The sequence below is a fragment of the Dromaius novaehollandiae genome, chromosome 8, assembly GCF_036370855.1.
Source record: "Dromaius novaehollandiae isolate bDroNov1 chromosome 8, bDroNov1.hap1, whole genome shotgun sequence".
Lineage (NCBI taxonomy): Eukaryota > Metazoa > Chordata > Aves > Casuariiformes > Dromaiidae > Dromaius > Dromaius novaehollandiae.
In genome coordinates, this window is record NC_088105.1 from 13,970,723 (window position 1) to 13,988,315 (window position 17,593).

Here is a 17,593-nt window from a genome sequence, read left to right on the forward strand (position 1 = left end):
GAGGGGCGGGGCATCCCGGAGAGGGGAGGGGCATCTAGGGCGGGGGCGGGGCCAGTCGGGGGAGGGGCGGGGCAGCGCGAAGGCGTGGTCTTGCACTCGATGGGCGTGGTCTTTAGCCCGAGGGGCGGGGCCTGGGGGCGGGTCGCGCCGCCGCCCCGCCCCGTTTCCGGTGTCATGGCGGCCGGAGCGCGGCCGGTGCCCGCAGCGCGGCGGCGGCGGCCGGGCCCGAGGCGGCGGCGCGGCGACGGCGGCGGGGCGATGTGAGGCGGCGCCATGTCGGGGTGCGTGTGGGGCCCGGCGCCGCTGCTGGAGGCTCTGGGCCGGCTGTGGGAGGTGCAGGCGCCGCTGGGCAGCGGCTCCTCGGCCTCCGTGTACCGGGTGCGCTGCTGCGGGGACCCGCGCGCCCCGCCCGGCGCCGTCAAGGAGTTCGTGCCACCCCCGGCGCGGCCCGGCCCCGCGCGCCGCCCCGGCGCCCGCCCGCCCGCCGCCGACTGCGCCGAGTACGGCTTCCGCAAGGAGCGCGCCGCGCTCGAGCACCTCCGCGGCCACCGCAACATCGGTAACGGCACCCCGGGGCCCCGCTCTGGCGCCCCCCAGCCCCTGCCCCGCGGCCGCCGCTTCACACCGCGCCCGGCCCGCCCCCGGCGGCCTCACCCTGGCACCCCCCCGCCCCAAAACAGCCCTTCCCCCCTAGCTGGGCCACTCCCAGGCACCCCTAGAACAGCTCCTTCCCCCCCGCCCCCAGCTGGGCACCCCCAAAACAGCCCCTTGCCCCTAGCTGGGCCACCCAAAACAGCCCCTCCCACCCAGCTAGGCCACTCCCAGGCACCCTCAGAACAGCCCCTCCCCCCCCAACTGGGCCCTACCAAAACAGCCCTTCCCCCCCCCAGCTGGGCCACCCCTGGGCACCCCCAAAACAGCAACTGGGCCACGCCTGGGCACCCCCAAAACAGCACCTTCCCCCCCACCCCCCAGCTGGGCCACACCTGGGTGCCCCCAAAACAGTAGCTTCCCCCTCCCCCCTAGCTGGGCTCTTCCCAAGCACCCCTAAAACAGTCCCTTCCCCCCAGTTGGGCCCCTCCCAGGCACCCCCAAACCAGCACCCCTTCTCAGCACCCCCCCCCAGCTGGCCCACCCCTGGGCACCCCCAAACCAGCATGCCCCCCAGCTGGCCCACTGTTGGGCACCCCCAAACCAGCACCCCCCCCTACACGGCCCACCCCTGGGCACCCCCGCACCGGTGCCCCCTGCCCTCAGCTGCTGCCCCAGGCACCTCTGAACTGGCAGTCTCCACCTCCAGCTTCCTTCCTGCCCCCCCCCCCCCCGACTGCTGTTTTTTGGCACCACTAGCTCCTGGCACCCCTCATCCCAAGGGCCCCGCATCCCCCAGATGTCCCTAAACTGGCACCCCTGTCCCCTCTTCTCCCTTGTACCCCCCACTCCCAAAGACAGCTCCCCCCGGGCGAGCTGGCATCCCCAGCCACCCCGCTGCTCCAATCAGGGCACCATTCCCTGGGCAGGGACCCCCCCCCCAGCCCCTTGGGCCGCCTCTCAGCCCCACACCCTGGTATGGGCACCCCCGAATTGACACCCACCGGCGGGCAGGGCTAGAGACCCTCCCCGTAGGGCTGGCAGAGCCGCGTGGGCTGTCGAGACCCTCCCGCCCTCTGAAGCGCAGAGGTGCAACGGGGGTGACATGGCTGATTTTCCCCTGCTGCTTCCCCCTGAAGTGGTTTTATTCCCTGGCGCTGTGAGGCTCACGCCCCGCCACACATGAACTGCCTCTGCAGCTTTTGGGGAGGAATGGTGGGGGGAGACCGTGGCCCCTGCATTTCACCAATGCCTGGCAACGTTTCTCGCCGTAGTGACACTGTATGGTGTGTTCACCAACCACTACTCTGCGAATGGCCCATCTCGCTGTCTCCTGCTGGAGCTGCTGGACATCAGCGTGTCCGAGCTGCTGCTGCACTCCAGCAACCAGGGCTGCTCCATGTGGATGATCCAGCACTGTGCCCGAGACGTCCTCGAAGCCCTGGCTTTCCTGCACCACAAAGGCTACGTGCACGCAGACCTCAAGCCACGCAACATCCTGTGGAGTGCGGAGGAGGAGTGCTTTAAGCTCATTGACTTTGGACTTAGCTTCAAAGAGGGGAATCAGGTTTGGCACGTGCTGCTCTTGAAGCAGTTGTCCCTGTCTATGCTGAACTGCGCAGGCCTGTGCCTCTCCAGCTCGGTGGTGCTGAGCAGATGCGTGTTGGGTGGGAGGAGAACTCGGGCCTCATGAGGTCGGCTGTGGGAAATAGGGATGGGGACTGTTCTCCAAGGATCAGATCTGAACTGGCGTTCCTGTGTACGGGAGCATAGGAATCCACATCATCAGAGTAGTAGCTGAGTTGATACTAAAGGTTTCCTGGAAGGCTAAAATGCTGTTTGGCCCTTAAAACCGAAGCTCATGTTCCCGTTCTCCTTGCATGCCTTTGGGTCCTGTTAATATCTTAGCCTTTGTGATACCCAGGACAGTAAACTCCACAGTTAATGACGCACGGAAAAAAGCATTGTGTCACAGCTTCCAGGGAAGTTTGCTAGTTTTTAGGTGGCTGGATGAATGGGAGTACCCAGATCCACAGGATTTCCTTTCACCATAGCTTATCTCATGTGTTAGTAATCTAGGCTTCACCATCAGCCTCCCCAGTTAATAGCGTTATCTCTGGCATTGTCTCGGTTCTTCTCTGCAGTTTCATCCTCTCTTCAGCAGCTTCCCTTTTTTAAGTAGGTCTGTATGTTCCTCTCCTGTGCAATTGTGTTGACCAAAGCTCATGCTCCGACAGTGGGCAGTGTCTGCTCTTTACAGACATAGACAAGTCTTTGCCTGTTCTGCTCTCTGCTTTTCCTGTTGGAGCTTTCAGACCCTTTCCATACTGTCACCTTTGGTTGAGACTGATGCTCTTTTTTTCTTGAAGTTTGTCCTTGCCCTTTTTACTCTATTCCATGGCCTTTGATGAAAGCAAGGGTTGCTCGTCTTTCTACAGAGAACCTCAGGAGATTCTGCTGTCAGCTCAGTAGAATTTCCTTTCATCCCTCCCTCTCCCCCAGTAACAGTGCGTGAGGGGTATCAGTAAAGCTTTTTGATGAGATAGCCCTGTAGCAAATTTGCCTCTGTTCACTGGGTGATGTGTGGTAAGGAGGTAAACAGGCTTTGCAGGCATTCTTCTGGGTTGTCTGTATAGCACCCTACTCATCTAGAGGCTTTAAATTCATACTTTGCAACTGGTTTACCTGGTTTTGACAGCAAAGCCTGCTGATCTGTGAATATTAGAGGATTGCATGGGTGGCCTGTCTCCGAATTCTTTGGTACAGTAGCTGATTTTAATGTGTGTACTTCTTAACAACTCCTCCATGTTGTTCTTCAGTTCTCTCAGGTTTTTGGCCAAACACCATTTTGTGCTGGTCATCTGTTGCTGTCTATCAGCAAAAAACACTCTCCTGGTGTCCTGTGTCTGATGAAGATAGATACGTATTTTTTTCTTTAGGTCTATATGTTGCTGATTGCTCTGTGAGTTTCCTCCTCTAACAGATGATCGTGTGTTTTATTTGCTTCTACCATTCCTTCTCATCAGCTTTCCTTAGGCTGGATTTCCTCTGCCCGTTCTCAGGAACATCCTGGCTGGACAGATGAACCTTCTGACCCTGCCCCCACTCCCTTGTCTAGCAGCACATATGCGTGGTTTCCTTATCTGAGTCAAGACCGCATTACTTGCAGTTGTGACAACTCTGCCCAGCTTTTCCTTGCATAACTTTTCCTGCCGTTACTGTTTAACAGAGCATGGGTGTACACAGAGCAAGGTCTCGGTCATGTAAACGTCTCACAATACTTCACATGGTAGGAGTGAAATTCCATTTCAGTGTTTTTGCTAGTGGCATCGATCGTGGTGTTTTCTCTGGCTCTCTAAATGCTGTTCGTTGTTGTCTAAATTGCTTCCTTTGCCTTGCCAGAGGTTCCGCTCTTTGCTGATAGGTGGAGGGACCCTTCTGAGCAATTGGTTTGTAGGTTTTTAAGTTTATAAAACACTTCTGACTTTGTTGCCTGAGAGTGCCTTTGGGAAACTTTATTTTCATAGAAGTCGAAGAACAAGATAATTTTGGTTTAAATATATTCCCAGTGAAGGATTCTCAATCCTGCACTTTATCCAGAAAGCAGACTTGCATACTCGCATCATAATGTTTTAAAACAGACCCTCCTATATTAAAAAGAAGCAGTGTACAGTTTATCGTTGGAGGTTCACAAGACTCAGACAGACAGAGCCATAGGCAATCTGATCTAGTTTTGGCTCTGAGCAGGAGGTTGGACTGGAGACATTCAGAGTGGCCCTTCCAACCAACGCTTCTATGATTCTGTGATTTATCCATTTTCTTTTAACCAGACAGTGTAGGGGTATTTTACTCTCTCCAGCCCCAGCAGCTAAGCAGGTATTGATTGCTGCAGTGCAAGGCAGAGGAAGAAAGAGATGCGTGGGAAGCACCTTTGGTAGTTTCCTTGTCTGAGTGTTAGATGCTTGCCTTGTTCTTCTAACGTTTTTTTTTTCCAGAGAACACCAGTAGTTGAATAATGGAAGCAGTTACCGATCCTCACTATTCAGGCTAAGCTGTTCGTGCTCTCATTCAGTTGGTGTGGGAGCACATTGCGGGCGTTCAGCCCTTATCCTGAAGTTTCCAGAGTCCTCCACACTTAGAGAGATTAATGGGCCAACTTGCAGTGAGGTTCAGTATTTATATTAGGCCTTTCTGCTCCCAGCAATGCCTTCTTCCTGAGAGACTGGATGTCAGTGGCATTCCTACTGTGTTGCTGGGAGGTGTTTCCTCTTCTAGACCGTTTTGGGTTTTTTTCCTCATCAGCACATCAGTTTAGCAAGTTGAACTACCTGTCTAACACGACTGGCTGTATAAAGCTCTCTGTCAATTTAGTAATAGTATTTAGCTGACCCATTTGGAAGAGCTCTAAACTGATTTAAGGGTGGAGTGGAGAACCTGCATCTGGAAAATTAACTTCTTGTGTTTGTTTTATCTTCCGTAGGATGTGAAATATATTCAAACAGACGGGTATCGGGCTCCAGAGGCAGAACTGCAGAACTGCCTGGCACAGGCAGGGCTCCACAGTGAAACGGAGTGTACCTCTGCTGTGGATCTGTGGAGTTTGGGAATCGTTTTACTGGAAATGTTCTCAGGAATGAAACTGAAACATACAGTCCAATCTCAGGAATGGAAGGTGAGTGAGAACTGCTGCTGGTGTTCCTGCTTACACCGAATGAGTCCTTGTGCTTCCCGTTTGTAACCTGGGTTCATGAGGTAGCACCTGGGAACTAGTGTTTCCAGGAGATTTCTCTATTTCATTGTCTCGGGAATTAAGTTTTCAGAGCCTTAAGAGACCCCCTTGCCCTGTGTGACTGGCGTGTGTGAACAGTGCCTGTGTTCTCGTTAGCGAAATCCTGAGGCTCCAGGATTCTGTGTTTCGAGCCTACGGCTTGCCAAGGCTGGCCGTCTGGGTTGTGCTGATTGTAGTGTGGCCCAGACGGAACGGTGAAGTAGATCGCTGGTGACTGCCAGCTAGGTCAGCAGCACAGTGACAGAGCGATGATTCGCTCTGTTTAGTCTAACGTTAGCTCCAACTTGGGGTTTTCTCATAAGTGAATATCCTCAAAAACAAGACGAAGGTTCTGTCATGAGTATGGAGCCCGATTCTGTCCTTTCCTCTGAATAAATGAATTCGTATTTCATGCTCTCCTTCCCAGTAAAAGTATCCTTTCAGCATCATAATATACATGGTAAGAACAAGTGTGTCTGCGCATGAAACTTTCCATCTTTCACATGGGCAAATGGGAAAACTTCATCTGACATGATCACCTGATGGTTTAACATGTGAGGCTGGAGCATCAGGGATATTTCACATAACCCAGGTGCTGGGAGAAGGGGGTTGGGCATCACTTTCTGAACTGGATGAGGAGGGCTCTAGTAACTGTGACATTACAACAAGCTTTGTACTAGTATTTTCTTTCTTCCCTAATCACCGCTGCTTTTTCTTTCCAGACAAACAGTTCTGCCATCATTGATCGCATTTTTGCCAGTGAAGGGGTGGTTAATTCAGCCATTCCAGCTTATCACCTCAGAGACCTTATCAAAAGGTACCTTATAACATTTACTAAGTGTTTCTTAAAGGTATAGTCTTATACTCAGAAAGCCTTGTGCCTTGCTTTTGGTAACTTGGAGCCTATACCTCACACTCCAGTTTCTAAAACTTCCCAGCCACTGTGCTGGTAAAAAGTGGGAGCATTAGCAGGGATGCTTCAGCTCCTCTGGTTTTGGCACAGCTTGGAGTAAGCACATAGTGAATATCAGTCATAATGTTCATTATTTGGTTTGTCGGTGCTTTGCTCTGTTCATGACTGAGATTGTATTTGGGGAAAACTGGAAAAATAACAGTACAGTGAAGTCCTTCCTCATTTAGAGGAGTGTTGTCAGAAACCAGGGAGGAGGACAGACAGTGCTGCTTCTCCACTGCTGTCACAATTCAAATGGCTTTGTGCAGCTCCCAACTGAGAGGTCTGTAGAGGGGTTTGGTGTCATTGTCCCAGCAACTCAGCAATCTGTTGGAAGCTGCAGAGCAGGGGAAGACAAAATTCGGCAGAGAAGACATCTAGAGCCACTGGTATTCAAGGCTGAGTTGAGGAAGTTCCCAGGAAAGTACTGGCTTATTTGCTGCTTTGAATGCCATTTGCAAAAAGGTGTGGGAGCTCAGTGTGTCATCACTTTCACGAGACTCTGCGTGTGTCTGAGACATGGATTGAATGTTCTGGACAGGTGGAACTGGAGCGTGTGCATTCTGTAAACTTTAAGTGAGCAACTTTCATAACTTGGTGCTGAAGGACATCTAGAAGGAAAACCTATTGCATTGTGTACCCAAAACACTTCAAAGGGGTCCTTCTTGTGTGCTTGCAGCTCAGAATTGAAAGATTTGCTTCTGACTATTCTCCCTGTATCATAAGCACCCCAAAGATAGGCAATTTTTCTATACTGTCTTCCAGCCTGATTTGAATTTGCAGGTGCATGAGTGTCACATGTAAGAGCATAAGTGTGTCTCTTCTCTTGCAGCATGCTTCATTGCGACCAAGGAAAGCGAGCTTCTGCTGAGAAGGCTTTATGCAGCCCGTTCTTCAGCATTCCCTTTGGTAAGCCGTGCATGTGGTCCCCGATGGCAGCTTTCTCAGCGTGTACTGCAGGCAGCACAGGGGTGCAGTTAGACTGTGGTGTTTGGGGTTCTGCCCTCTTTGCTGCTCTCTTGTCCTTTGTGGCGCTCATCAGCCCTGCTGTGGTACCGCAGCAGGGAGATGTCAGACCATCGTAGGTGCTCTCAGTGCTGTCCTGTCCCTCCAGCCATGTGTGCTGTCACTCTCCCTGGATGGACTCCCAGTAAATTCTGCTCAGATCAGACTGAACCACAAGTGTATTGACAACACCCTTCAGCTGAGGAGACAGAAAAGGCAAAGATACTTACCTAATACTTGACTCTTGAGGTGCTTTTGAAGAGTGCAGCCCTCCGTAGGGTAGGCTGATGGCTTTTCTCTAGCTAAGAGTTTGCTGGCTCAGAAGCCAGGAATGTGACTGACTCAGGCAGTCTCTGATGGTGGCATCTGCTGCTGCCTTCACTTCGGCTGGCTCAGCAATGCCAGCTTGTTCTCACAGTGCTGGAGGCCATTTTGGGGTCTGGCAAAGGGTGTGCAAGCCTAATTTCGCAGTGACTTGGAAGTCAGGGCCTGCCTCTTCTGGTGTCGACGTGGCAAGTCGCAAACACTTGCAGTCCCTCTGATGTCACTGCCCTCTATTTGATCTGTCACTTCCTCTTCAGTTGAAGAAGATGATGGTGTTTCCCCAAGGCTCCCCACATGGGTTGCAGGTTGTCTGCAAAAGATGGGCTGGGACCACCCTCCTTAGGCTTGTGTCCCTCCTGGTTTTCTGTTCCAAAAGCAACACAGTAACATCCTCCAGAGCTTGTCTGCTTTCAAGAACACCAGTGAAGAGCTCTTCTGCCGCTTAAATAAATGCTTAGGGCATCCAGCTTCTTGCTGTACTAAGGTTCTCCCTTGAATCTTGGCCATGCTTTTCATAAGCTGCTTGATGTACCTTGCAGTGAAGGTTAGCTATTGCCTCTTCTGAGGCTGCATCAAGATGTTGACATTCTTGTTTATTAGGCAAAGGCAACAAACTCATCCCTGTTTTCTTCTGTAGGGAAACTTCTCCTGCATCTCAGAAACTGAGGCTGTTGTAATCAAAGCCACCTTCCATGAACCTTGCAAGCAATACTGCTTCAGAGCAGAGGGAGTAGTATGTTGGCAGTGCTCTCTGGTCTAGTTTTAAACACACAGCCCTTTAACTGTACCTGTTTGTACTAGGAAGGTGCTTCTGCGATTGGTGCGACAACTTTATACAACAGCTTCAATTTTTCTTAGTTACTGGTTCTCTTCCTTGCCAAACTTGTGCTGTCAGCTTGTCTGCACAAAGAAGCGTTTACTGTTTCTTTCCTAGGAAGTTGGAAAATGATGTCTGTCATTACCTTTCACTTGGACACAGTTGGTCTGTTTAGAATGAAGACAGCCGAGAATGGCTTTCCTTGTCATTTATAGCCAAATCTTGGCTTTCCAGATCATCAGCTTCTTTCCTGAGCTGTTTGCAGGCTGCAGCCCTTTGTGTTGTGAGTGTGATCGATACCACCAGGAACTTTTGAGTAGGAGCAGAGACACGGGGCAGAAGTACCTCCTAGGACAGAAGGGAATTGCAGGAACTGTATTTCTCGCGTGGTTGCAGGAAGAACAAATAGCTTTGAGTGCTAGGGGTTTATCTCCCTTCCTTGAAAAAAGACACATGAAATGAAGGACAGGCTTACGCATTTCAATAGAAGGGGCCTCTTATAAGACTGAGGCAGCAGTTAAGTATTCTTTCAACCCCCTGTTCTTCTGATGATGTCTCCTGGTTGCCAGCAGTCCTATGGAAGAATGGTCACAGAGGTTTACTTGCAGCTGGAATATGCCTGTTTATCTGAATGTGGCACTTTTCCCCAAAGAGCTGGCCCTGAGCACTGTCTGTTGTAGTCTAGACTGGTACAGCCCTTCGTCCTCCAAGTTTTTCATAAGGAGCCTTCCATGTCACACAGAAGGAGATTTATATATAGGAGATTATATAGATTATATGGAAGGAGATTATTTATATAGGTGTGTTTCCCTACCATCTCCTTTTGCACTATGAAATCCATGTCTTTTGTCTGAGCTTGGCAAGAGACACCAGCTCTTCGATACAAGGATTGCGTGCTTAGCTTGGAAAAGTATTTCCAAGGAAATAATCACCCTCTATCTTTACAGAGCTAGTCAGAAGGCTCAAATTGGAGACATCTCTTCTCTTTCCCCCTGCCTGAACTGATCTTCAGGGAGTATGTGGTATTATTCAGTTACTTTTCTCTTCAGAAAAAAACAGTGTCAAGAGCTGCACCAAGGAAAAGGGTTACTTGGCCCTAGGCACAGTAGTTAGTTGCTCTGTGGAGTTAAAATGTTTCCACTGTGTTTTTTACTTTCCCTCCTGGAGTCTTGTCCCTGAAGCTGGATTTGGGAGTGCGGATTGCACGTGTTTGCCTTAAAGGAGCAATTCATGAGCTCTAGATCTCAAGCAGAACTGTCAGCTATGAGAACCATAAGATACTGGTATTGTGTTCTGCTATTGTAGCTTGCAGATACGAATAAAAACCTATTAACGCTCTTGAAGCACTGTAAGTCAGCCTCCCAGATCTTAAATTCACAACTGGCCTGCTGGTCCCTTTCGAGAACATGAAACCAAGCTTTTGTCCTTGGAGAAGAGACACTCTCTAGCCTTGCTGCTTTGGGTTTCTAGAAGTCCTGCATCTTCTCTCACAAGAAGTTATTCTCGTAGTTTGGCACTAATCTGCCCTCCTGGACTGTTCCTTAGTTCCACAGTAGGATGTGTGCAACACTATTCCAAGTTGTCTGTGGGCTGCCTGTTTCCTAGGGCCAGAGGACCCATGGCAACAGGCTTTATTTCTGCTCCTGGAAAGTTGTTCACAGGCTCACTGCTCATCTGCCGCCCTCTTGTGGTCATACCCTATTCTATACTACTGCATTGTTTAAGAAGTTAAATCGTTTTCCCTTTGTTCTATCCCAAGGTTACATGGTGGTCTTTAAAACAGTGGGTTGCAGTTGGATTTTGGAGGGGGCTCTTGTTTTACATGGTATTTAGGGAACAACTAGGAGACATCCTAGAGATAGCCGAGGCTTGTGCCCTAGTATAGCTTAAGAACTGGAGACATGGAAGCTGGTCAGCCTGTTTTCAGCTTGTGTGGTACCACTGAGTGGGAATCCTGCAGTAACAGGAGAAACAGGTTGCAGAGTAGTCCTCTTTTCATCTTCTCGCATCTCCATATATAAGGGGCAGGTTGCTCTACTATCTTAGCCCTTTGCAGATGCATCAGCTTCTAAATCTGAGCTAAGTAGCCATAATTCTAGTGTTAATTGCTGCTAGCTTTGTAGCTTTGAAGGCATTTTCAGGTGCTGACCTCAGTGTTATTGCAGAATGCACTGACTCTTCTGGAAGAGTTTCAGTGCACAATGATCAGTTGCAGGCAGGGTGGATAAAAGCTGTAAATGCAAGTAATAGTGGAGAGAAGCAAAACTGTACTGCGAAGAACAGTAAGTGCTTGTGTGTAAGATCACATATTGCATCTGCTCCTTGTTTTATTGCTCCTTTGGACTTTGATTCCTTTTTTTTCTCTAACTTTGTGGGTGTCAAACAGCTCCCCATATCGAAGATCTGGTGATGCTCCCAACACCCGTGCTGAGGCTGCTGAATATTCTGAGTGATGCTTCTCTACAGAGTGAAGAAGAATATGAAGGTTGGTGTATGCTGTGCAACTCCCATATAGCAATGTTGTCTTAGCAACCCTGTTTTGTTTGGATTTGGGGATGTGAGAGCAAGTGGAAGAGCATTTAGTAGGTGTAAGAAGAGTAAGCAAGGAGCTTCTCAGCTGAGGTGGGTGAACTGTGCCAACAGAGGATAGCCTGGGACTAAAAGATTGAGATAGAAAGCAGAGTTTGTAGTGAATCCCTGGGGGAATCCAAGACTAAAAAAAGGTTTCTTTGATTTTCTTCTTTGGTTAAATGCCCACAGACCACCTTATGTGTTTGTGGCTCTGAGCTTCTGCTACACGTGGCCAGGACCCTGTTGAGCCCAACAGCAGGAATCCTCAAAAGTTTGCTAATTAGCTTATCCAAGATCTTGACAAAGAACTAAAATAACTTGTTTGAGTTCTCAAACTGTAGCAAAACTATAATGATAGGCGGCAAGGCATGTTTGTGGAACTTACTTGGATTTGAGAGCAAGCAGAAATGCAAGTGGCAAAAGCTACAGAGTTTACTCTGGGGATATGAGTTTAAAAGTCTGAGTTCTGCTCACACAAAGAAGGGTTTGTAGCAGCTACTTTGGTTCCCCTCCTCCAAGTGCCATGACCAAAAAAAAAAACAAAAACAAAAAGAACACATACTAACAAATTTTGAATGTTTAGCTACTGGAAGGCCAAGGTTTGTGCAAGGAAAAGCATTGGCCATGTGCCCTGTTCTCAGAGCAATTCACTGCCCTGCAGGTCTGTGTTCCTGGGCCTCAGTTTAGATACTTTGTCTTGTGGTTTGGCTGTTAAGCCAGGTCAATTTCTCTGTGACATCTCTAGATTATTTGTCTTAAACTGAGAGGAAAAAAACCTGAATGTTGACTAAATGTTGTTGAGGGGTTCATCTGGCCTTGGTTTCCTTCTTAATTCATCCTAGTTTGCAAAGTGAAAGAACCAGCTCTTTCTTTTCTCAGATATCCTGGAAGACATAAGAGAGGAGTGTCAGAAATATGGCCCAGTGGTTTCCTTGCTTATTCCAAAGGAGAATCCTGGTAAAGGCCAAGTAAGTGAGTAGAGGGAATTGTGGATTCCCATATACACTCCATGTGCCCCAGCACTGCTTCTCTGCTTGAATCTCCTGGATGATGTCGGTGCTAAAAATAGTTGCTTGCCTTGAGAGACAGCACAGGTTCCTTTCTGCATACATATGGTTCCCTAACCTGGGAGTACCCCGAACAGTTTGAGAAGAGGAGTGGGTTATGAGAGAGAAGAGGACAAAACAATGGGTGGGAGAGGAAGTGTTAAGGATGTACAGCATCATTGTGTTTTCTCCCATCTTTCCAAATGCACTACCCCTAGAAATGGGGAACAGGAGGTGAAATTCCAGTTCAGAGGCGTGGCTGCTTCCTTTTTAGCTCCATGTCTCTGTGCTCAACCAAGGATGGAGGGAAAAGATTTGATCAAGAACTGTTTCCCCAAAGTGGTGGGCATTGCAAAAGTGGGAGGGAGCGGACAGCATGCTGCAGTGGAAGTGCTGTTTCTCCTCTCTCTCTTTCAGGTCTTTGTTGAATATGCAAACGCTGGTGATTCCAAAGCTGCCCAAAAAATGCTGACTGGCAAGATTTTTGATGGCAAGTTTGTTGTGGCTACGTTTTACCCACTGAGTGCCTATAAGAGAGGATATCTGTACCAAAACTTGCTGTAGGCAGTAGCAACAATCAGGAGAGTTGTCTTGCTCCTCTTCTTCACGTCGTGTTTTACAGTTGAATGTACAAAGAGCTTCCTAGCCCTGCTTTTAAGTCATCTGTAAAGGAGAGATGCAAAGGAGTGAAATGGGCTTTGAAATCTTTACTGCTGCTTTGTGATGTGCAGAGGAGGCCTGGATGGCTTTAAAGCGTGTGCTTGTGTGTGTGTTGTGCTTGCTCGTTTACATTAGATGTGTGGCTTTGCCTGCTCTTGGCAAGTTCTCGGGTGGCCAGAGTAGTGACTATGGGAGCCTTGGAGGCAGGGCAGATCTTGACAAGAACTTTTAAGTGATTGAATTGAGAACAACTCACAGTTTGGCTCTAGCAATTGTGGTTTTTTTTCTCTGGAGAGGGGATTTCTTTGTTAAACTTTCAACCTGCCCTGTAATACCTGTGCTCTCCTTCAATGGGGAGTAGAAGAAAGGCTTCCATGTCTTTTTTGGTATCTGAAGTAAATAAAGAAGCAGAAGCACCATCCTCTCTAAGGCAGATCAGGAAGACTTTGAGTCTTCACATCACAAAGGGCAGAAGGAGGCATTGAAATGAGATCTGCTATGCCTAGAGTTACCCTGTCACTGTCTCATGGCCTGAGAGGAGCCATATGTCTTACCTGGCACAAATGGCATGCTGGGCTTGTGGAGTGAGGTACGGGTGAAGCTGCCTGCAGTGAGCTGAACTTGCTTGTGTGTGTGGGGTGGGCAGGGGCTGACCGGGTGTGAATAAATGTCTTCAGAGCAGTGCCAGCCTCAGTCCCAAAAGAAGTTGTAGCACTTTGTAGCCTGAAGTGATGTGAAAACTCTGTCACGTGGAATCATCTTTCTAGCTTATACCCTGTGCTGGCACTGATGCTCTGAACTCTGATGCCAAATCATTTGTAATATTTAAGCGTCTTTAGGTGATATTTTTGGAAAGGAGTGCTAGAGCACGCAGTATTCTTCGTGTCCCCAGCAGGACTCCTGTCCTGCAAGTCTTCTAAGAGAGGAAAAAATACTTGTGCGTTGTAGGTTCCATGCTTGGCTTTTCTGTGTTGTGCATTTTGGTTTGGCATTAACCTGTTAGAATCGTTGTAGATGAGAAGCACTGACACTTTTGGTCCTTCATAGGTTACACAAAGGGCCTGAGGCAATTTGACATCCTATATGGAAAGGGCTTGGTCACTAATCAGACTTGACTGGCCAGGGTAATGTCATGGACAACAGCCACATGTTTTGGGGGAAAGAAACTGTGCGAGCTGTGTCACTGTTCCCCCCAGAGCACTCTGCCTGCTCGTGGGGCTTTCCTGCAGGGGCAGAGGGTCACTAACACGGCAGCGGGATGGCCAAGCGGCCGTGCGTCCCAGGGGTGTGCAAACCCATCCACCCAGCTTCGTCCCTCCCTGCAGGGGCCGACCGTTCTGCTCCTGGGGGACACAGCGTGGAACAGCCTTATGCAGAGGGGGAACAGCATCTTTTGGCTTGCAGGCCTGGTACCAGTTTTAGCGGAGAGCCCTGCAGTCAGAAGCCCTCACGAATTCCTTTCTCCAGCTGAAATACTTGGGGGTAGCTGCCCGAAGTGTCTCTGAGCCTCCCTGGGGTGATACCTGAACTACCTTGCAGTTAACATCCTGCACCCTGCTGATGCTGGACTTGCTGGCATCCTGCACTTAAGTTCCTCTTGATTTTTGCCCTGTATGCGTGTGTGCAGTGCGTCAGAAGAACTGGTGTCTCTAGCATGTCACGAGTCTGAATTCCTCTGTGCTGGCGTAGAGTCCTGTTTACTCTACCTTTCCCAAACTTCCCCAGGATGGACCAATCTCTTTGATTTTTTTTTTTTTCCTATTGTTGTGAGGTGGTAAATTTTCCAGGAAAAAAAATCCCCAAATGAGCTTTTAAGATATGATTTGCTGATCAGACTCTTTTCAGATGATGGTACTTTGTGCATTGCTCTACAGCAGCCTCACATAGATGGGGTGTGTGATTCATTTGCTTTTAATTTGGCTGTCCTTGCAGTGAAGCACCGTTAGTGTCTGGGAGGAACTGAATGATCAGTCAGATCAGGTTTTTCTTTTCTGTGTGGAAAAGCAGTGTTTTAATTCTCTTAAGTACTCTAAATATCAGTAAATATTGACTGCTTCCTCAGCCGCAAGTTGCTGCTGTCTCTGGCAGGCTGAGGCAGAGATAAAAGCACTTAGGCTCAGAAATTTGCATGTTAAATGCCATCATGTTAGCAACATTAAACAGGCTGCATGGATGCCTGTCAGCTGGCAGGAGAAGACCCGAGAGCTCCTGCCAAGCTGGGTGCCAGCCCGCACGGGAATGCGGTGAGCTCCCCTGGGTGCAGGGCGTGAGCTCGGAGACGTCTGTCACCGTAGAGTGGTACGTGAGCAGAGAGGTGGCTTTGTGCCGGGGTGCAATTGCAAAACTTCACCTCCTCAGATGCATTTCTCTAGGGCTGCGAGCTGGTCTCTCTCCTTTCAAACATATCTCCTTTTAAGTCAGAATTGTGCTTTGGATTTGCAGCTAAAGATAAGAGCTATACCAGGATTAACCTTTAGATAGCAGCTAGAGCTTGCTGCTGCAATGTGGTTGAGCAGTTCTACTAAAGAGTTTGGCTGGGGTTTTGTTTAGCAAATTTAATATGAACTAAATCAATCTGGAAGGTGCAAACCCCTGCCACTAGCTTTCTCTCTGGATGCTCAGTGACCAGGTTTGAGCACTGAGTCAAGCAAAGACCCACAGCTGCTGCCTTCCCCCCATCCCCCCTTCCTGGCAAGAGTTGAACATGTTGATCTCGGTGTCCTGTCACTGGCTTCAGGCCCTGGCCGTGGGGGTACAGGAAGCTTCAGAAACTCCTAAGAGTTGGAAGCATTTTATCATCTTCCCACACCATCTTCCTTCAAAGCCTTTTCTATCAAGCTGAAGCTCACTGTAGAGTCTCAGTGAGATATTGGTGGCTGTGGTGTAGTTGCAGCCCTGCTAAAACCTGTGTTCTTACCTCCAGGTTGTATCTAAAGCGTGCGTGGTGATTAGGCTGGATGCGTATGTCCTGACGTGTGCCTGGACAGGCCTGGCTTGCTTTGTTTCCAAAATACTGCGTGCTGCAGGTGCAGAAGTCTTGGGGCTTTCCACTTTGATGCTTGCTGTGTTTCTCAGTCTGTGCTGTCATGCCTTCCTTCCAAAAGCCGCCCTTCTCCAGAACTACCTAAAGCAGCATTAAAACGCTGCTGGGGCCCCAAGGGTGGCTGTACTCCTTGGGCTGCTGGCCTGCGTCCTCAGCGAGCACAGTCGGTGTGGCGGTGGCAGATGTCTTTCCCCGGTGCAGTAGCAGGCAAGTCCTCCCGCAGGCTGTGTCTGGCTGGTTATTTGCATCTGAAACCACCAGTGTGTTCCTGACGTGGGCTTGGCGATTTGACCTTCCTGCAGTGCCGTGTCTTGCGAGGACACAGGGGTCGGGTGCGAGTGTCATCCTGGCCTAGCAGCTTGGCGATTTGACCTTCCTGCAGTGCCGTGTCGTGCAAGGACACAGGGGTCGGGTGCGAGTGTCATCCTGGCCTAGCAGCGGCAGTGGGGTGGCTGGTGCGTTCAGACCCGGCTGCAGCCAGGGTCTGGTGTTCGCCCTGAGCGCAGCACCCGTCGGAGCTTGTGTGAAAATCAGCAGGCTGCCTCTGAGGGAGAAAGCTGGTTTAGGGAGGAAAGGCATGAAAGATCAAACCCCTGGGTACAGCAAGACTTTCAGCAGTGTCTCTTAAAGCTGAGGGCAGACCCCTACCCAGCCGAAGGTGGGAGGAAATCCACCTGCCCCTCCCTGAGCATCTCTGCGTTCATGGGCAGCAGAAACCGCGCTACAGGTGACAGTGCTGGTGGCCTACTTTCTGTGTGTCTTCTGATATTGGCATTATAAGCATTTAATACAGGTATTGATGTAACACTGGCCTCCCACCTGGACGATGGGAGCAAGTACGTGAGAGCAAGCACAGCGGGCACCTCAGCCCTTCTCGAAGGGGCAGCAATGGCTCGGAGACCTGAGGCCACGGTACGGCCTTTTGAGGGCAGGTTTTTTGGCACTGCAGATGCAGCGATGGGAGAGTCCCACCGTTGGCACCTCGGAGCATGTGTGTGAATGGAAAAAATGTTGGAGCTTAACTATCTTAACTATTTATTGGTATCGTTTGGGTCTAAAAGATGATTCAATAAAAAAATATTGTCAGTTGAAGAATAGCTGCCCTGGAGGCAAGTCGATTTGCACCTGCTCTGGTGGGATGGCTTCTGTGGCTGTGCTGATAGCTTTCATCCCACGCCCGTTAATGCTGCGTGGTAGTGCTTGGAGGCCGGCGGGACGAAGGGCCCTTCTCGGGGGCGCGTGGCCCAAGGCACCCTGAGAGAGCTTTCTGGTGTTTTAATGTCGTTAGTGACGCCGAAGTGTAACAACATGCTGCCAAAAGCCCTCGTCGGCTGCCTTCTGGCTGGGCTTGAACGCTTTTCTCGGCAGCGGGCTCCTGCCCTGGCTCACTCTGTGGTCCGCCCTGCTGACAGATGCCCCATGGCTCAGTCTGAATGTTTCTCCTGTGCCAGGCGCCGCCTTTTTAGACTAATGCCACTGATGTGTTTGTGGGAGCAATGAGAGAGGAGTTCTTTGCACTTCCACCTATTTATTATATGCAAGGAGAGTAATTGGTTTTTAAATCACTGGCTGAAGCACGAGTCAGCTCTGATCTTAATTTTATCCTCACTGGTCTCCAGCCTCCTAACGAAGCGTAAGCACTGCATTTTACTTGGGTTGTCCTTTCAGTGTTCAGTATACTTCCCTTTGCCGTGCTGATCCCGTGAACATGTGCCTCTGTTCAGATTAGATGTAAACTGTTGTATCTTGTCATGCACCATTGCTGAGCAGATGTGTGCCTGATACAGATGATTAATAAATGATGCTTCAATATAAA

The 17,593-nt window shown here is 49.8% G+C and overlaps 1 protein-coding gene across 1 annotated transcript; it reads left to right on the plus strand.

Moving 5' to 3' along the window:
- The first annotated feature begins 145 nt into the window (after positions 1-145).
- On the plus strand, positions 146-17,593 carry UHMK1 (U2AF homology motif kinase 1). The gene is made up of 8 exons (XM_064515737.1): positions 146-559; positions 1,866-2,158; positions 5,072-5,263; positions 6,082-6,176; positions 7,144-7,220; positions 10,844-10,942; positions 11,908-11,996; positions 12,492-17,593. Exons 1-8 carry the CDS (start codon positions 274-276, stop codon positions 12,636-12,638), a joined length of 1,278 nt encoding a protein of 425 aa, XP_064371807.1. The 5' UTR covers positions 146-273; the 3' UTR covers positions 12,639-17,593.